The sequence below is a fragment of the Salvia hispanica genome, chromosome 5 (genome assembly GCF_023119035.1).
Source record: "Salvia hispanica cultivar TCC Black 2014 chromosome 5, UniMelb_Shisp_WGS_1.0, whole genome shotgun sequence".
Classification (NCBI taxonomy): Eukaryota; Viridiplantae; Streptophyta; class Magnoliopsida; order Lamiales; family Lamiaceae; genus Salvia; species Salvia hispanica.
In genome coordinates, this window is record NC_062969.1 from 27,524,985 (window position 1) to 27,546,042 (window position 21,058).

Below are 21,058 nucleotides of genomic sequence, written 5' to 3' on the forward strand. Positions count from 1 at the left end.
GCACCTTTTTTTTTCCCCTTGAGTACTTGAGTTTTTTCTTGAACAGGTTTTTCTTCGTATATTGATGTTTTGTTACTTGATTAACATGTTTATGGTGTCATATTTTTAGATGAATTCTTGCCAAATTTTTTAATAACTAATAAGTGTGGAAATGGCTAATAATAGATGCCACTTTGAATAATAAAATATTGTTCTTTCATTTTTTTTAACAACAAATATTAGTAGTAACAACACATATAATTAATTAAATAAAATATACAATGATCACGTTCATATAAATATATAGCATACATAAAATCTTTCAACCAACATCATCACCCGAATTCATAAATAAGTTAATCAAAGGAACATAAATTACAAATCCCCAATATTACTGCATCTACATAAATACACACACTGTGACACACATAGCAGCAGAACCTTCATTTCTTCAAGACACTGCAAGAAAGTAGTTTTTGTCAGCATTATTATCTACTTAAAGCAAGAAATAATATCACCTAAAAGAGCTTGGATGAGTTCTCCAATGAATGATTATAAGAACTTACTTGTATAGATAAGCTGCTAGAAACTACATAACACGACCGACTGAGCAATTTCTTCGGTCGTGCCCCTCTTGTCCGCAGTTCCTGCAATGGCGGGGAGCTTTTGGTTCACCTTCCTCACGGACATCCATTTGATTAGGTATCCTCTTTTTTCTACCACGGCCACGCCTTCGAGGAAGCAACTGCTCAGGGGTGATGCACAATTTCCATCCAGGTTTAGCCCAATAATCTTCGTGTCTTGGTGCATCCCATGGATGACCACCAGAATACTGTGCTTCCCATCTAGATTTGTGGTATTGTGTAGATATGAGCTCAAACATAACGATACCTCTATCTCTAGCAACTGCACAAGCATGTGAACAAGGAACTCTCCACATCTGCCACTTCCCACAAGTACACTTAGAATCTTCAAACATTACCTTTTGTACATTGTTGCCCTTTGGTTTCCCATCTTCTAACCGTGCCTGACTTCAAATTTGGTAATGTCCTAATCCTCGGTCAAGTACAGAAATGTGATGTTTTTGCCCCTTGGCATCATTCTCAGCAAGTTTGTCCCTCGCCCACGGTGTTAACCGACCTTCGGTGTGCTGTATTTTTATCTTCTTTTGTGTCCACCATTCCACCGTTCTCCAAAATGTGAGATCAATCAAAGGTCTAATTCGCAACTCTCTTACCCCTCCCCCCCCTCAACACATTGTTGTAGCACTCCGACATGTTTGTTGAGGTAACCCCCATCTAAGTCCATCATCGTAACAAAGAGACCAATTTTCTTTTCCGGCCCTATTCAGCTGCCGTATCGCACCAGGGCTTTCTCATATACTGCACGCCGCCTTCTCTTATATTTACGCTCTTGAGTTGTAGCACCCAATGCCCACACCATGCTTTTCACAATAGGACCTTTGCACTTCTGCAAGATATTTTTCCTCACATGGATCAAACAAAATTTGTGGTGACATTTCGGCTCCTTTTTCCATTCATCAGAATCCATAGCCTTGAAGATTCCTTTATGCCTATCCGATATGATACACACCTCCCTCTGGTATTTCACCACATGAATTCTTACATGTTTCAAGAACCATGTCCAACTGTCGCCTGTTTCCTCATCAACAATAGCATATGCAATAGGCAAGCATTTTTTGTTAGTGTCAAAACCACAAGCAACAAACAATTTACCTTTAAATCTTCCTCGGAGGTGAGTCCCATCAATTGTTAAAACCGGTTGGGCCAGCTGAAAAGCATGTATAGCAGCACCAAATGCCCAGAAAACATAACTAAACACCTTTTTATGTCCATGACTCAAAAGCTCGTTGTGCTTCCACTCAACAATTGTATCTGGATTCTGTGACTGCAGTTCAAGCATGTAGCTTGGTAGCTGTCTGAATGATTCCTCCCATCCACCAAAGACAATCTCTAAAGCCTTTCTCCGTGCATACCATGCCTTCTTGTAACTGATTACCACATTGAATCTTTCATGAATATAGGTTTTTAGGTTCGAGGCCTTGAGAGCAACATCTTCTTGTACTTGATGTCGTATACACAGAGCAATCATCGCTGATGAAAAGTTAGCATGTCCTCTATTCACATGATGACCTTCACAAGTATGCCGTCTCACCCACTTCCTAATTTCTCAAAGATCATCATGGGCCCTTTGTGTAACAGAAACTTCCCACGAACATTCATTCGCTTTTTCAGCGTCGGTCTCGCTGATAATAGCTACCCCATCTTCTGTCGTTCTTGCTGGAAATTTGCATACGGCACGCCACCTTCTTAACTTGCTCTCAACGACCTTAAACTTTCTTTGATGCCACAAACTCCACATAGTCATAGCCGTCTTCACATGCAGCTTGGAGTCAAATTTTGTTCCCATAGCAATCCGATATGGATGTCTCTCATCCCAGTACATGTTGTTGTGTTCATTACCAACTTCATCAGGTACTTCAGAAGGACCACTTGGTAATTTGTGAAAGAATTTCATCCCCTTGGGAATGTATTTTGGAAGTGGTTGTTCACCTTGCACAACGGGTTTACAAACTACTATCTTATCATCAGAAGCATCACCAAGAGAATCGTCACTTAGACTAGCATATGCCTCAGATGTTACTGCCGACAATGGTTCATCATTATCTCGTAGTATTATCATCAAGGGTATCTGCAACATCTAAGTCGTTATTCATTCCAACACCAACATTAACAGCATCGGCAACACTCATATCACGATCAGAGCTCACATGTTCAACCCTCGCCGATGATCCAATACCACAATCAACAGCGCCATAATCAACAGCTGGTGTGATTTCTGAACTTCTCACAGGTGAATACTCAACAAACAATTCAACAACGAGTAGAATTTTGAGCATCATTGAACATAAACTCCACACTTTGATCAGTGTAAATCTCAGTACATATATAACTCATACTAGATGCAAAGACTAGACAATGTCTCCATGATGTTTGAATGACGTGTTGATTCATATCTATTCTCATTGCACCACATATCATTGCAACTAATTCAGAATACGAAACCCACAAATTCAATATAATGGAGCCTCTCGCCCGAGGTGGATCATAACAAATACCCAAGTGTGGAAATTGAACTATTTTACCACCCCAATACAATCTCACAAATATTTGCATGATTTTTGCATAAGAAAATATAACAAATACAAAATTTAGGGACAATTTTTTTCCTATAAACCCTAATTTAATAAATCAGGGAAAACCAACCTAGTCTAACAATATTATTCAATAATTAAGAGTAAGAGACAAACTTACCTAAATATAACGACAAAATGGAAGAAATCGCCGGCAAAATGGAAGAAATCGCCGGAAATTGGCTCAAAATCGCGCTGCCTCTTTTTTTTCGCTCATCTTTTGCTCAGAATGGGCCTTTGTCGCTCGTATTTTATGTTCAAAATAGAGACGCATGTCCCTTATGCGTCTTAGGGAAAGACGCGTGAGGGTCATGCGTCTTTAAATAAAAATATTTAAAAATTTAAAAACGCATAATTGTTATGCGTTTTCTAGTAAAACGCATGATCCTGATGCGTTTCATTAACGGAAGACGCATGATCCTCATGCGTTTCTCCCAAACTGGGAAGCTAAAAAAAATGTAGTATTAAGATGGAATGGGCAATGTATCCTAGAATAAAAATAGAATTAACCCCCGAGACGGGACTATTTTGGCGGAGGAGACATCCCCCCCCCGGCAAGCTAACCGGCGGTGGACAGTGAAATGGGGAAGAAGGTAGCGAAACCTAAGGCTGAAATTGGGTGACGGAACAGTGGTGATGTAGCACCGACGGCTTGGAGCGATTCTGGCAAGGGGTGAGGATTCGGCGACGACATCGGTGGGTTTGGAGTCTTCTCGGTTGTGTCGACAGAATTGAGGATTTGTTCTTGTGGGTGAAGAGGAGAGGTTAGGAGAGAGAGAGAGAGAGAGAGAGAGAGAGAGGGAGAGAGAGAGAGAGAGAGAGTTTGACTAGTGGTGATGGAGGGAGTAGTAATCTGCCTCTGGCAGTCACCAGTGTGAGGGCGACGGGAGCTGGGCGGAGGAGTCGACGGGTTCGCCGTTTCTGGGATCGCAAGAAATAAGGGGATTTTAAAAGAATATTTAAAAAAGAAATTAGAGATTTAATTAGGGAGTTAAAAATCAGAATTAAAAGTTTAATTTGGTCAAAATCGGGATTAAACCCGTTGACCGTTAGTTTTTAACGGAAATGTTGACGGAGGACCAAAATGATCAAATTTTCATATGTTCAGGACCAAAAAATCCAAAAGATAATGTTTAGGACCAAAAAGGTAAAATGGTCATATGTTCAGGACATTGGCCTTTACTCTTTGCCATTTCCTAGTAGTGGATAGAATAGCACGTTTCCATTATTAGTTGGTTATTGCATTTTCCCATTTTCTAGCAGTGGATAGGATAGCACGTTTCCATTTCATAGTAGTGGTTAGTTGACAGCTCTCTATAAATTGTGTACTCCTCATTGAGGCAAATTAATGAATCAACTGATCTCAGTTTTTATATCTTTGAGATTCCTTTACGTATCAATTCTTTCTTGAGCTTTTGTTAAGGAGTAAGATCCTACTCTAAAGGGTCCATCCGTAACAGAATATTAGTATCAAATTGCAATATCCAAACAGAGGGGGCAGTGAGCCTAAGAAGACAGACAAATCTACATGTTCATTAACTTCCCAATCCAACAAAGCTTGGTTTCTAACACATTCAACAAGAAGCTCAACCATTTGAGGGGAAACCACATGGTTACACCCAATTTCATAGGAAAAATGCAAAATTTTGGGGATCAGTGATGAAATCAACGCCACTGACATACCTGGATCAAAATTCTCTCGCAAAGCCGGTAAATATTCGAACCGAGGCTTAATTTGTCGTCTTCAATCTTCAATTGGAAAAGTGAGAGGGCAAAAAGGGGAGAAGAGAAATTGGTGCTCAGTGAAGAAATCAACGCCCATCGACATGTTGGAACTGGCAGCGGAAGCGGTGCGTTTAAAACAATAAATCAATCACATAATAATCAGATCTATTTAGCAGATTATTTAGACAAAACCTATTCGCGTAATTATCACATGTATCATGCTCATAACTTGAATCAATCATGCTTTAAGAATATTGAAACCTAAAACATGCTTTTCTACGGAGAAGAAAAATACCTAATTAATTCTCCAAAGAATTGAAGATGGCTAGTTGCTTGCTTCTTCTCCACTTGATGCTTTGAGTACTAGACCACAAATCTTCTCTCTGGTTCCCGAACTGTATCCCGATATCAGTGTGGGCTGATCTTACCGGAATACTAGGACTTAAACATCCATTAAATGTAAAACATAACAACATTATGACAAAAATAATCTGTTTTATTTATTGGAAAATAAAATAAGAGTTTTACAGTATTCAATCACTCGAAACGTGATTTCTAGTATACAAACTCTAACACGACATACCTGGATCGGAATTCGTTTACAACGGCGGTAGCACCTCGTATTGAGGCCTCGGAAAGCTTCCGTTCTGTGAAATAAATGAGTCAGTTGAGGAGGTAAAATTGGGTAAAGAATTTGTTTTCAAGGTTTCAGAGGAAAGGGAGAAGCTTACCCCACCAATTTTCGCCGGTAGTGTTTTGCTAGAAAAGCTGATTGTAATCTCAACTCTTGGGAGATCCGGCAAAATTCTACCGGGTCCGCTGAAAATATTCAGAGCTACCAAACATGGGAGAAGGAAGAAGAACAGTGCATTTTACTGTCTTTTCTTTGTGTTTACCACCTATTCATAATACAAAGTAGGGTTATTTGCCTATAAATACATGAACTTTCAACATTTTTTGAAATTTCCCCCAAACTTTATTTTTTGAATATAAATGCATGAACTTTGAATTTTTCTGATTTTTCCCTAAATGATAAAATTGAAGCTGATGTGGCGACTAAAATTAAGGCAATGCACTAAAACGATGTAGTTTTGATTTAACTAATTTTAAAAATTAAAAAAATAAAAACCCAGTTCCGTTTTCCACTAAAAATGATCCACCACAATAAAAAAAAATCGAATTTTCAGATCATGAGGTCAAAGTCAGAATTTCAAAAATTGACAGCCTCCTTCATGCGTTAGAGCATCCGCAACGCTGCCTCGTTGCAGACTCGGTCTCGTCTCGACGAGACGAGACGGCATCGAGACAGCGTTGCGGCTCCCGTCTCGTCTCGACGAGACGAGACGAGATGTCTCGACGCCCGACGCGTCCCGGCGCCACGTGGCGCGCGCGGGCTGCTGGCGTGCCCACTCGCCGACCCTGCGAGTGGGCGTCTGATTTATGATGTCATAATTCAATTTTTTAAAAAAAAAAACCAGATTTTTCTAAAAAAAAAATAAATAAATAAAATAAAAAACGGTAATATTACCGTTGAACGGTCATATTTTAATTTTTATTTTTTATATATATATTCTATATATACTCTTCTCCATTCTCCATTTTACACACAAACACACATCTATTCTCCCATCTCTCTTTCTTTCCTCTCCAATCACTTCTAGAAAATCATTCCTTTATTTTTTTCTTCTCCCAAATTTAATCAATTATGGATCCATTTGAGCAAATGCGTCGAATAATGGAAGAATCGCTAGAAGCAGATCGACGTAGGGAGGAGGAAGCCGCCGCGCCTCCTAGGCGACGTCGGACATACATCCACCGTAAGGTTGGAACGTGATTACTTCAGTCCGAACCCGGTGTGGGGAGATATCTACTTCCGTCGCCGTTTCCGTATGTCACGCCCGCTATTTTTGCATATCGCGAATACATTGGCGGCACGGGAAGAGTTCTTCAGAGAAGGGTTCGACGCTGTTGGCCGTCCTAGCCACACGACGCTCCAGAAATGTACTGCGGCGATCCGTCAGGTTGCTACTGGACAAACGGCGGATGCGTTCGACGAATACCTGCACGTTGGAGAATCCACTGGGCGACTTTGTTTGTTGAACTTACGCAAAGGCGTCGGGCAGCCTTCACCGCCGAATTTCTGAAGAAGCCAACCACCGCAGATTGTCGGTTTCTGCTTCGTCTTCACGAACAAGTGCACGGATTCCACGGGATGCTCGGGAGTGTCGATTGCATGCATTGGCAATGGAAGAATTGCCATGTGGCGTTGAAGGGGTCATACACGAGCGGCCACAAAGGCACCCACCCCACCGTTATAGTCGAGGCCGTCGCCGACTACCGGCTATGGATTTGGCATGCGTATTTCAAGGTCCCCGGCTCGAACAACGACATCAACGTGCTCAACAACTCCGACCTCTTCGCTGAAGTTCTCAATGGTAAAGCGCCGGCCATCAACTTCGTCGCTAACAATCGCCAGTATAAAATGGGGTACTATCTTGCAGACGACATCTATCCGAAGTGGCCAACCTTCGTGAAGACGTTCAACAGGCCTACGGACGAAAAGCAGTCTCTTTTTGCGCAGAAGCAAGAGTCTGCTCGCAAGGATGTGGAGAGAGCGTTCGGGGTTCTCCAAGCTCGATGGAACATTATCAAAGCCCCGGCTCGACAGGTGGTTTATGGAGAATATGGTCGACATCATGTATACGTGCATAATCTTGCACAACATGATTGTCGCCGACGAAGGACCTGAGGCGGGAAATTGGTTCGACCCTGAAACCCCGGGAAGCTCAACCGCAAGTAGTCCGCCTCGAACGGGAGTGCATCCGTCTTTGCAAGAGCGGTTGTCTATTCGGGCAAGGACACGTGATTCTACCGCCCACGCCCAACTCCAGGAGGATCTAATGGAGCACATTTGGGCAAAATTTGGCAACCATTAGATGATCGTCACTAGAGAACTCCTTCTTCTGCTTCTTTGCCTCCATTTTTTTTTATTTGAGTTTAAGTGTGCAATTTGTAATTTCTAGTTTTTTAATTATGTCTTTTTTATTTTTTTAGGTGTTTTAAATTGTAATTTTATTTTATTTATAATGAAGTGTGTTTTTTATTAATTGAATTTGTTAGAATTAAAAATAAAAAATGAAATTGAATGAATAGTTAAGAGATGGTTAAGAGATGGTTAAGAGGTGGAGGGTTGCAGGTGCTGTCTCTTAGTTAAGAGATGAGCTGAAAAGTACAGTGGGGCCCATGAATAGTTAAGAGATGAGACGGTTAAGAGACGGATAAGAGATAGCGTTGCGGATGGCCTTATCGTTCCTCCATCCAACTCAAAGATAAAAATCAACAGAAACTATGGCTTCCAACAGATGAAAATCAACGGTAACTATAACTATAATCATCACAAACATGTGATTAGCTTTAGTGGCAGCGTTAAATAAGTACAATTTGTTGAAATTGGATGACAGAGGTTAACGAAGCTCACACAGGGGTGCGACGTCGTCTGTCTCTGCCGGAATGAGTGTCAATTTAGTTGAGAAAATAAAGGAGAAAGATGTGAAGTGGATGGTTTTTAGTAGAAAACTGATGAAGTGGTGTTTTATTTTTTTATTTTCTAAATTAGTTAACTCAAAACTACGTCATTTTATTACATTGCCTAAATTTTAGTAGCCACATCAGCTTCAATTTTATCATTTGGGGGAAAATCAGAAAAATTCAAAGTTCATGCATTTATATTCAAAAAATAAAGTTCAGGAAAAATTTCAAAAAATATTGAAAGTTCATGTATTTATAGACAAGTAACCCTACAAAATATTCTATAATTTTTTTTAATTTTTTTTTTACATTTTGTAATATTCGTAAAAATATAAGTAGTATATTTTTATTATGTCAAAATAAGACTTTAGAATGAAATACCCAAGGGTGTTTTTGAATGGAATAAATGCGCTGTGAATCAATACTGATAATTGTAATATTTCGAGGTAATACTACACCATACTGGAGCAAGGGAAAATGGAGAACGTGGGAGTGATGATGACCACTCCAATGTCAGCCTACCTTGAGCAACAGCTCCAGCAGCGCTTCACACTCTTCAAGCTCTGGGAATCATCTCACTCCCTCGCCGACTCCGTCAAAGCTGTGGTCGGCGACACCAAAATCGGCGCCGATTCCAAGCTCATTGACTCTCTCCCCCGCCTCGAGATCGTCTCCACTTACAGCGTCGGCGTCGACAAAATCGACTTGGAAAAGTGCCGAGACAGAGGAATTAGGGTTACCAACACCCCCGACGTGCTGACGGAAGACGTTTCCGACCTAGCAATTGGGCTAGCTCTCGCCACATTGAGGAAAATATGCGCCTGCCATGCGTTTCTCACCACTGGATCCTGGAAAAATGGGGATTTTCAGCTGACTACTAAGGTTTGTCAAATTGGGGCATTTTATGCCTATTTTCGATATTTAATTAGTTACAAATTTCAAATTTGTGTTTCTGTATAGCTGAATAAATGTGTTTCTGAGCTTGTCGATTAAAGCTTGGGTATGCTTGGATACAGCCAGAAGCTTGATTTGAGTTGATAAGCTTTATGGATTATGTTAAGTTCGGTGAAGAAATATGAAAGATAGAGATTATGTTTTGAGTTCTTTCTCTGTTGAGGTTTGGATTATGAAAGGTAGAAATGTGTTCAAGCTTTTCTGATAAAACAAACTATGTTCATCACTGTAGTTTGGTTTGATTTTTTATTCTTATTAAAAAAGGTTTATAACCCTGTCAAACACTTGTGCTACACGCTTCTTGATAACATGATCTGCGGTGGACTAGACGAACAAGTCTTGATTGTGCTTCCATGAATTGCAAAGTATTGATTATGATTAGAATATTAGTCAAGTTCATGATTATGTTTGAAATAGTTTCAGAAGCCTCTTCATTCTCGAATTTTAGAATCAAAACAAACTTTTTGTTCCTGGTTTATTGATTCAACAATTACCACCATGATCTTATGCTACTAGACTGCAGACAGGGGCAGTTGATTTTGTGAGTTATATATGGGAGTACCCAAATTTCAGTAATGGTGGCTCAAATTCCTTGGAATTGTTGAACGTTTACAAGCAAACGAATGATCAACGACCCAAAACACCTCTTTAACATTCACAAGAAAATCACGAGTGATATTCATGATTTTCTTTCTTACCTTAGTCGCATTCTTTATCTCTTTTTTGTAAACTATTGTTTGTGTTCATGTTTGTCTATTTGATTTACTGTCTACATTTTCAGTTCAGTGGAAAATCAATTGGCATACTCGGGCTAGGCAGGATTGGTTCTGCCATAGCTAAAAGAGCTGAGGCGTTTGGGTGCACCATCAGCTACCATTCCCGGACCAAGAGACAGACGACGAACTACAGGTACTACTCCAATGCCGTTGATCTGGCTGCTAACTGTCAAATCCTGTTTGTGGCATGCTCCTTGACAAATGAAACACGACACATTGTGAATCGGGAGGTTATCAGTGCATTGGGTCCGCAAGGGGTCCTTGTCAACATAGGACGAGGTGCACTAGTTGATGAACACGAACTTGTGTCTGCATTATGTGAAGGGAGACTGGGTGGTGCCGGACTCGACGTTTTTGAGAATGAACCACACGTGCCTGAGCCGTTATTGGAGCTTGAGAATGTAGTCCTGCTGCCTCATGTTGGAACTGACACGGTTGAGACGAGCATGACCATGGCTGATCTCGTTGTTGCCAACTTGGAGTGTCATTTCCTCAGGAAACCGCTGCTGACTCCAGTGATCTGACAGGAATCAGCCATCTTCTGTTCATTTAGTGATGACATAGGTGCAAAAATATGGGCAAGGATGGTGTGCTGTGCAGAAAATGCAGTATTTTGGCCAAAAATCTTTCTTTTCAATCCTTTAAACATTTTTTATTCTTGTTTAGAATAATTTTACTCCTCAAATACAACTACTTACAAAATCCATTCATAAAAGATGCACTCTATTTATATAGATTAAAAAACTTAAAACTTTTGATTATATTCTAAAATAAATGAATACCTGAATAGAAAAAGTGAAAGATACTTCTTTCGTCTCATTAAAAATAAAAATAGAGGCATTTGAGATAGCATGGATTTCAGTGAAAGAAAAAGTAATTGGAGTATTATTAATGAAGAATAGGCTCTCGAAGTTACTAAAAATAAAAGACTATTTTTATAGGATAAATAAAAAAAAAAGTGCCTATTATTAGTTAGTATGAAAAAATAGATCTTATAAAATTAAATAACTACGAATGTCAAATTACAAGTAAATTAAAAAACTATACTCCATAATTTAAAAAACTATACTCGAATCGACGCATCCGGAAAAAAAAGTTAAAAAAAAAATATTAAAGTCCAATAATTAAGGCCCAAAGAGGCCCATTAATAACCCAATATCCTTAGAAGCCAAACCCTAAGACCCTTCTTCTTAATCTTCTTCACATATCTCTTCAAACGCCGACTTCAGCACACGAATAATCTAGGCTTTTTGCAGCAGCGCCACAGCAATGGTGATATTTCAATTTCTGTTTCAATTATAATTCCGATTGATCTGTGCAATTATTAATGCTTATCGCTGTCTCTTCAGGGGAAGGGAACCGGGAGTTTCGGAAAGAGGAGGAACAAGACACACACACTCTGTGTGAGGTGCGGCCGCCGCAGCTTCCATTTGCAGAAGAGCCGCTGCTCCGCCTGCGCTTATCCCGCCGCTCGCAAGAGGACTTGTATGTCATTTCTCATTTTTAAACGGAGCTGTGATTTAATTTTTGCAAATTGAATATGAATAAAGTTTGCTGATCCTTTTCCATGGGCTGATTAGTTTTAGGAATTCGCTATAATTCATATACTTGAGCCTTAGGTTAGAGCTTTCGCAGAACTATACCATTGTTTAGGAATTAAATTGTATTGTTGCATAATAGTGAGATACACGATATGAGATAAGCCAAAATTGATTTCATCTAGTTTAAAATATTCATAGGGGTGTAGTTGAGATGTATACAATATGGTGGTGTTCGGTTTGCTAGATAAAATACTACTATGATATAATCTAGGATTGAGTTGTGGGATTATTTTAGTTGGATGTGGTTAGCTATGAGTATGACTAATTATCCCATGACTATCCATCTAGGATTTGATTTTCATGAACCAAACACGCTAAATATTTAATCCCGAAATAATGACACCTCTTGACGAAGAGGAAACCGAAAGGGAGATAAGATTAGACATGATCTTTGTTTACTAGTAAACATGTCAACCTAATACTCCTTCCTTTGTTAATTAATAGAGCTAGTGAAGTTATTCGTCATAGTATTGTTTTATTAAATACCGTTGGAGATGCATCTTTTCTTGGTGATCTTGATGATGATGTGTACAAATGTTCAGACAACTGGAGTGTGAAGGCCATCCGTAGAAAGACCACCGGAACTGGTCGCATGAGGTACCTACGCAATGTCCCCCGCAGATTCAAGACCAATTTCAGAGAAGGTTTGGAACACTTATATTTTTACATTTGCCTTTTTCTGTTTTCAGTCTTTTGTTGTTGCTTGAGATTTATGCTTACTAATTTAGGTACCGAGGCTGCACCAAGGAAGAAGGCCGCAGCTGTTTCTGCTTAAGGTCAAGGGTGCATTTGTTCCTGCTTATCTTTATTTTGATCTTAGAGGACAGTTTGATTTTTCGGATTGACATTTCAGCCCCTTTTTTTTATATAAGTTGTTACATTTTGTTGGTTTTTCTCGCAACTATTTTGATACATATGGATCGAAGACCAGTTCGCTTGAATGTGCATGTTTCTTGTTGTGTTTTTTTCATCCTAATTCGCGCTTCTCCCCTTATGAAGAGTGGTCGATGTCTATAGTTGCAGTCTCGGCTTTACTTTATTTTTTGTTGGCTAAAATGGCGGTGAATTGTCAATATTGGCATGAAAGTGTTTTTGATGATAACGACTAAAACTTGTTTTATTTGGTCTGTTTTTTATTAATTTGTTTATGGCATGATATTGTTTTTACAAATACAAAGTATTTAAATAAAAAAAGAATGTTTACAACAAGTTTATGTCACACATTTTCAATTCTTTTACTTGTATTCTACTTGTCCCATTAATTCAGATTCTCTACCTTGAGAATTAGACTTTTCACTAGATTGGGTAACTCTTACTTTTGAATAGTGTACACCCAAAAAGCTTTAGAATATATCACTAGCATTTGCTACTCCTGTCGAATATATCACTGGCTTTAGAATATATCTAATTTTATTCTTTGATCAATCGCTACTCCTGTAGAGACCATGTCGATACACATCGTTACTTCTAGGATATATCACTAGCATTTCTCTAACTTTTATATCGAGAGGCTTCACCACTTTATCTTCAATTCTGGGATTTATATTCAACAATTGTGTGATATCCCAAACTTTCTTAAAATACAAATTGGAAATAGGGTAGAGTGATCCGAAATTAAAATAGTACTCCCTCTGCCCACGAATAAGCGGCTCAAGTTTCTTTTTTCGTCCATCCACAATTAAGTGTCTTATTAGTACTCCCTCCGTCCCATTAAAGATGACTCACTTTCTTTTTTGGTTTGTCCCAACCAAGATGACCCATTACCTAAAATAGAAACACCTTTATCTTTACTTTATTCCCTCTCTCTTACTTTACTCTCTCCACTTAACACACAAAATAAGGTTGCATAAAATCTCGTGTCACCCAAGGAAGGGGTCATCTTCCTTGGGACGGAGGGAGTACTATTTTTGGTAAAGAACTCCACATCCAACTAACTCATCCACTCAGATTTTATTTTAAAACTATTACTTTCTCTATCCCTTAAAAATAGACCATATTTGTTATTTTGAGATATCTCTTAAAAATAGACTAATTTTATTTAAAGAAATTTTTTTTGGTCTAATGAGGTGTCTCATTCTTCGCTAATAATACTACAATAATTTTTTCTCTCTCTTACTTTATCAATTATACATTAAAATTCGTGTCATTTCCAATGTAATATCTATTTTTTAAGAACGTGAGAGAATATAAAAGTAAGACTCATATTTCACGCTAATTTTTTCTACTCACCATTTATTACATTTCTTAAAGATTGTGCTATGTCAATTTAGGACACTTATTGATGGATTGAGGGAGTAATATCACAAAAGTCAAAACGACTTCAATAATTTATTTATCAATTTTCCTCTTTCACATGCTCTACTTCTTTTGTTGGACAATGCATACAAGTCCGAGCATGATTAAATACGTGGAAGGCGACGAGCGAAGAGAATGGTCTGCGACACATGGGGTGTGGAACCAGTCTTTTGTTGTATGGACAGTGGGAGAAACTTAAGCAGCGGCATTTAGGCGTGAAATGTGAGTAGCAGAATAGGGTGAGGGCAATTTGGAAGTGAATAAGGGTAGCTGCTGCCTGCTGGTATGGAGTGGGGTGCTAATTGAAATTTGAAAGAAAAGTGTGTAAATGGGAAAAAGGAACCCAACTCTACAAAATAAATTTCCTTAAATAGAAAGTTTTTAGATTTAGGAACAAACTAAAAAAGAAAAGAGTTTCTACTTTTTAAGTTTTTAGATTTAGGAACAAACTAAAAAAGAAAAGAGTTTCTACTTTTAGGGGACGAAATGAGTATTTTTTTTATATAATTGGTAAACGCATATCCAATAATCATAGTTAGAACATGTTATTAACCACTGGGCCACAAACATTCGATTAATTGTTAGGTGGTTGAGGCATTATTTATTATGGTCACAGCAACACAATGTATTTTATAGTACAATATTTTGTTAAATTCCTGCAATTTTGTCAGCTTATCTATTTTTGGTGCCAAGATCTGAAATGAGTTTTTTTCTATGCAACGCTCAGATGTGTAATGTAACCAAAATCCTATCAATTTTTATCAAAATCAACTGATCAAGAGACCATACGTTAAAGCTATTTCCATAACTTGCAGGTGATGAACAGTATAGTAAGAGCTCAAATTGTCCTAACACCACCATGAGTATAGCCATAATGAGTCTCAGCATATGAACTGTAGGAAAACGACAGCACCAAGCATACATTAAAAATTGGGTTTCATTTCCAGTTTCAATCAATTTCTGGTCCCTTATCCTAATCGCTTAAGTTGTAATGAGGTAGGGGCCATAACAACTTCCTACCTCCCCATTTAAATGCTGCAATTACGCTCAAAATTCCTTCCCAATTATAATTCCAGACAAAATTATATTCCCTAAGCATTTTTAGAATAACCAGTTAGGACAATGATTAGGTCTGCTCATTTATTGTGTTAAAATGGATCATTCACTGATTCCAAGACCCCATTTGCTGCACACATGTCTTAGGACCTGCTGCACAGCCATTACTACATCCCATTGCCACCATTTCTCCTTCATTCAATACCCACACTTTGCATCTAACCTCAACACACTCTTATTATACCGATCTTCCCTACCTTCTGGCTACCCCGAGAATCTGAAATAAAGATGAGTGGCGACACTAGCAGAACGAAACAGAAGCAGGTTCAAGAAACGTTTCATGATACCAAGACATTCTTTCACAAAGCTTTCAGAAATGTGAGATCCTTACTTCTAAGAGGGTACGCGAAGCTGCCTACAAATGCTTTCGCTAATCCCATCTTCTCTGGTAGCAGCAAGATCGGCCCCAAGTTGCAGGAGACCGACAGTTCGTGCAAAAGCTCCTCCCAACACTGGGATCCGAGTGAGGTGGCGAGTAGGAGAGATGGCCTGCTTGCACTGAAGGGGCAACCAAATGGAGAACAAGGCTCCATGAGTGTTCGTCGATCAGTGGACCAGAAGGCAAGAGCACGCCTTCAAGGCAAGGTGCAAGAGTCTAGTTTCTTGGCAACGGAGGACTTTGCAAAGAAGATGGAAGAATTGGAAATGATGGATGAGAGGGACGGGAATCATGTGCAGGACATCGATGAAGTTGTTCATTGCTACTCCCTCCTCACCAGCCCGACTTATTTAGATATTGTTGACAAATTCTCCAAAAATGTCTACCAGGAACTCAATCTTCCCCAGCCATCAAGAAATATCAGCAACTCAATGAGGAAACTCAACTCAGCAACAAGCATTCACGGTTCAATGAGGAAGTCCAGTGTTCACAGTTCTATGAGAAGACTGAGTTGCTCAACCAGTGTCCACACATTAGTGGGAAAAGTAGGTTCAGACAATGCTCACGGTTCAATGAGGAAACAGAGTTCAACCAATGTTCACTACTCAAAGAGAAAATTGGGTCCAGAGAACAATCATGGTTTGGTGAGGAGATTGAGTTCAGACAGTGCTCATGGTTCAATGAGGAAATTGGGTTGCAATAGCATTCACGGTTCAATAAGGAGATCGGGCTCAGACAATGTTCATGGGTCAACGAGAAAAGTGGATTCAGATAGCATTCACAAGTCAATGATGAAACTTGGTTCAGACAGTGTACACGGGTCCATGAGGAAACTGGGTCCAGAGAGCACCCATGGTTCCATGAGGAAACTGGGTTCGGAGAGCATCCATGGTTCCATGAGAAAACTGGGTTCGGAGAGCATTCATGGTTCAATGAGGAAACTAGGTTCAGAGAGCATCCACGGTTCAATGAGGAAACTGGGTTCAGAGAGCATCCACAGTTCCATGAGGAAACTGGGTTCGGAAAGCATTCATGGCTCCATGAGGAAACTGGGTTCGGAAAGCATTCATGGCTCCATGAGGAAACTGGGTTCAGAGAGCATCCACAGTTCCATGAGAAAACTGGCTTCAGAAAGCATTCATGGTTCGATGAGGAAGCTGGGTTCGGAGAGCATCCATGGTTCCATGAGGAAACTGAGATCAGACAGTATTCGCAGTTCAATGAGGTGTCTGCCCTCTTAAGCTATATGTAGGTGAGTTGAGTATATTTTAAATGCTTAGGGGGTTCATGGTTTTGTCTTTATTTAGCTGTGTGTGAAGCACTTTCACCACAAACTATGATGTATTCGGGTACCATTATTTTCTACAGATTACAATAACTACTTTATATGTCCCTATTTCAGATTGAAACCGCCTCTACTATACCATGTTACTTTTATTGCATCTTGATGTTCGTTCATTGCATAAAGTAAGCTCCATCTTCCTACTTACAAGAGTTAGTTTACAAGCCAGGAGTTATTAAGGATAGATATGAACAAATCAATTCCAATAACAAAATGCAGTACATTTAAATTTGATAGTACAAGATTCGACAGGGGTTTGTGCAAAGTGATGAACTAGAACTATATTCCCCTATCAGTTAAGCAGAGAATCATACAAGGTCAATAACTCTTATTCTTTCATCATGCAAAGAAGCAACATCAATGTAACAAGGCAAATTGTAAAATCACAAACATTATACTACATTTCTCATCATGCTCGAAAGCTAGGAATCAAAAGCATTAGAACTCACAGAATCAGTAAGCATCTCCAGACCCGAACTCGACCCTATTCTCATCAAGATTCAACCCTGCCATAGCGTGGTCCAAGCCACTGCTCGCCTGCGCCAGCTCCATCGGGTCATTGTAATTCCTAACCGCCTGCACAATGGATCGAACCCTCTTGTAAGGATCATCACAGTCGAAAACCTCCTGCCCCAAGAACACCCCATCACACCCCAATTGCATCATCAATGCAGCATCAGCCGGTGTTGTGATCCCTCCGGCAGCAAAATGCACCACCGGAAGCCGCCCCATTTGCTTCGCCTGCACCACGATATCGTACGGCGCCCCAATTCGCTTGGCAAAGGCAAACACCTCATCTTCATCCATATTATTCAAAACCCTAATTTCCCCCATCACTTTCCTCACACTCCGCACCGTCTCCGCCACATTGCCGGAGCCCCTAATTTCGCCCTGCGTCCGAATCATGGCGGAGCCCTCCCTCACCCGCCGCAGCGCCTCCCCCAAATCGCGGCAGCCGCAGACAAAAGTGACGCCGAAATTGTGCTTGTTGATGAAGTGGCTCTCGTCGGCGATCCCCAATTCCTCGCTCTCGTCGATGTAATCGACCCCAATCTGCTCCAGGACCTGCGCCTCGACGAAATGGCCGACGCGCGCCTTCGCCATCACGGGAATCGACAGCGCCTGCTTGATTTCCTTGATCAGCGAGGGGTCGGCCATGCGGGAGATCCCAGCGCGCGGCGGAGGCGGAGGCGGATCGGAGACGACGACGCAGCAGGCGCCGGCGGACTCGGCGGTCTTGGCTTGATCGAGGGAGGTGACCTCGACGACGGCGCCGCCGCGGAGCATCTGCGCCATGCCGACTTTGAGGGAGAAGGGGTTCTTCTTGGTGTCGGTGATGGTGGCGCTGCTGTAGAGCGTGACGGCGTGATCATCGGCCATTGGAGAAGAAATTGATTGAAGAGGAAATGGGGTTGGATTGAATTAATAAGATTAAGGAGGTTGGGGATTTGGTGGGTTCGAGAAGATTCTTGGACGATATCGTTGCCTGTAGAATGTTCGTTGCTTTGCCGGAGCGATCACTGATTATGTAACCAAAATTATATAATCAATTATCAATTCAAAATATTTAATTGTACCTATAAATAAATAATTGCATTATCAATTTATTTTTTATTTCTTGTGTTGGTTGATGTTTCTGATCATCATGCCACGTTCTGTATATTTACATGTTGGCATCTGAGTCTAAAATTTAAAATTAATAAGACTGTAATTTTACTAAATTCTTTACTAAATTTAATAATAATAATAAACATATTTTTATAAAATAAATACCTATTAAAAAGTTCAAAAAAATCTACTTAAATCGAGTCCAGTATGATGAGTCAAACGAATTTATTGTAGGATTTATGGTATGAATATAAATATGTATAAGATCTATGCAATAAAATTCAAGTAGAATGTACATGATCTATGCAATAAAATTCAAGTAGAATGTACATCAATGATTCACGAATTGATTTCTGGTATTTGAGGTACAATACATGACAATAATTTTGTGTGGACTTAATTAGTTAATTTCATTCAGTCATTAAAATTCATTTATTTTAATAGTTCGAAATATTACTACGTATTCCAAATTTGTGAACTTTAAGTAACTTAATATTGATATTTATATTCATATTTACATCAGTAAGTGACGTGAAATAATGAATAAAATGTCATGTAAGTGTGATGAGTCTGCCTATCGATCGCAATTCACCTCCATTTATATCAACACATATTTATTATTTATGTGATAATTATTGCATCTAACTAGTTTTATGTTAATAATATACTAATATTGTGGTTAAAACGTTACCAACTTAGGATTAAACTTTAGTTAATTTTAACTAATTAAGATTATACTAAAACGATGTCATCCATTTTAACTAGCTTAATTTGCTAACTTTGCTAACTTGTACTGCATTTTAAAAATATTAACATAACAACATAAATATGTTAACTATATTTGTGTTGACATATTAACGTCACACATTATCTGTATGAAAAATTGACAAGTTAGCAAATTAAGCTAGTAAACCCTTCTGTTGAATTTGTTTAAATGTCCATATGATAATTTTTTACGTAGACCTCGTAGACCTAAGACTACTATTTTGGTATATTCGATATAACAACAATCTTTTTTTGGATTAATTTGATAAATAATTATTTTGTATGGAAATAATTATGAAACTTTAATTTATTTTAAAATTAGTATTAAACTTATACTTATCAGATTTTAACTTATTTTTTCTTATTAATTTTTTTTAAGGCTCCTAACAACACCACACCACTATTACCTACTCCTACTGTACCTAATTTCAAAAACAGGAGACTCTTAACAGAGGAGGAGATCGCTGATAAAAGAGATAGAGGGTTGTGTTATGGCTGTGATGAGAAGTATGAGAGGGGACATCGTTGTGCTAGGAAGCAATTATATCTGCTCGAAATTGATGAGGGAGTGAGGGAACTGGAGTATGTTGATGAATCAAGGGATGAGGAACTTAATGAGGATGAAAATCCTTTAATATCTATCCATGCTATTAATGGATCTTCTTCAAGAGGATTTAGAACAATGAGGGTGACTGGCCGAGTGGGGAAAAAGGCAGTGCACATACTCATTGATTCGGAAAGCACTCATAACTTCCTAGATCTACACTTGGCTAAGAGATTGAGCCTTCACCTCACTCAAGTTAATCCAGTGATGGTAGATGTAGTTGATGGCAACCGTTTGGAATGTAATTCCATGTGTAAGGGACTGAAGTGGATTTTACGGGGCACAACCTTTATTACTGATGTACTTCTTCTACCTTTGGGTAACTATGATATGGTTTTGGGGGTCCAAATGGCTGGAAACATTGGAAATAATTCAATGGGATTTCAAAAACTTGACAATGGACTTCCATTTGAATGGCAGAAGGCATGTGTTGAGGGGAGGTCAAAATGAGCAGAGAGTTCATACTGTGTCAGAGAAGGAAATGACTAAGCTTCTTCACTATTGTGAGGGTGTTCAACTGTGTTGCATCAAGGTGAATGATGAGGGTAACTCTGAGTTGCTTGCTGTGGAAGGAGATAATGAGATGACCACAGAAATTCCTCAAGCAATTCAACAACTCTTAGCAGATTAGAGAGAGGTTTTTACTGAACCTACTACCTTACCTCCTATGAGATCACACAACCACAAAATTGCTTTGATTCCTGGCACTACACCAATGAACTCTAGGCCTTATAGACACTCAGCTATGCAGAAAAATATTATTGAAAAACAAGTTGCTGATCTGCTGCAGCAGGGGTTCATCAGACCAAGCTCAAGTCCATTCTCTTCCCCTGTGGTATTGGTGAAGAAAAAAGATGGCACATGGAGAATGTGCGTGGATTATAGAAGGCTGAATAAAGCAACTATTAAGGACAAATATCCTATTCCCTTGATTGAAGAGTTATTGGAGGAATTAAGAGGGGCCTCTGTTTTCTCTAAGATTGATTTAAGGGCAGGCTACCATCAGATTCGAATGGAAGAAAAGGACATCTCTAAGACTGCCTTTAGAACTCATGACGGCCACTATGAGTTTGCAGTGATGCCCTTTGGGCTCACCAATGCACCTGCAACATTCCAAGGACTAATGAATGATGTGTTCAGGCCTTTTTTGCGGAAATTTGTATTGGTTTTCT

The 21,058-nt window shown here is 39.3% G+C and overlaps 3 protein-coding genes across 4 annotated transcripts; 2 read left to right on the forward strand and 1 right to left on the reverse strand.

Moving 5' to 3' along the window:
* Positions 1-8,872: 8,872 nt before the first annotated feature.
* On the forward strand, positions 8,873-10,813 carry LOC125190168 (glyoxylate/hydroxypyruvate/pyruvate reductase 2KGR-like). The gene is made up of 2 exons (XM_048087382.1): positions 8,873-9,328; positions 10,182-10,813. Exons 1-2 carry the CDS (start codon positions 8,924-8,926, stop codon positions 10,698-10,700), a joined length of 924 nt encoding a protein of 307 aa, XP_047943339.1. The 5' UTR covers positions 8,873-8,923; the 3' UTR covers positions 10,701-10,813.
* A 502-nt stretch (positions 10,814-11,315) lies between these two features.
* Positions 11,316-12,747, forward strand: LOC125190169 (60S ribosomal protein L37-3). The gene is made up of 4 exons (XM_048087383.1): positions 11,316-11,448; positions 11,526-11,661; positions 12,320-12,421; positions 12,506-12,747. The coding sequence occupies exons 1-4, from the start codon at positions 11,446-11,448 to the stop codon at positions 12,550-12,552; spliced, it is 288 nt and encodes a 95-aa protein (XP_047943340.1). The 5' UTR covers positions 11,316-11,445; the 3' UTR covers positions 12,553-12,747.
* Positions 12,748-17,217: 4,470 nt separating this feature from the next.
* Positions 17,218-18,421, reverse strand: LOC125190167 (pyridoxal 5'-phosphate synthase-like subunit PDX1.2). 2 transcript variants are annotated; one of them, XM_048087381.1, is made up of 2 exons: positions 17,562-18,421; positions 17,218-17,485 (listed from the first exon to the last, which is right to left on the reverse strand). In XM_048087381.1, the coding sequence occupies exons 1-2, from the start codon at positions 18,287-18,289 to the stop codon at positions 17,410-17,412; spliced, it is 804 nt and encodes a 267-aa protein (XP_047943338.1). In that variant the 5' UTR covers positions 18,290-18,421; the 3' UTR covers positions 17,218-17,409. The 2 variants fall into 2 exon arrangements, with proteins under 2 accessions (XP_047943338.1, XP_047943337.1); XM_048087380.1 differs by having other exon boundaries at positions 17,218-18,416.
* Between the last annotated feature and the right edge of the window lie 2,637 nt (positions 18,422-21,058).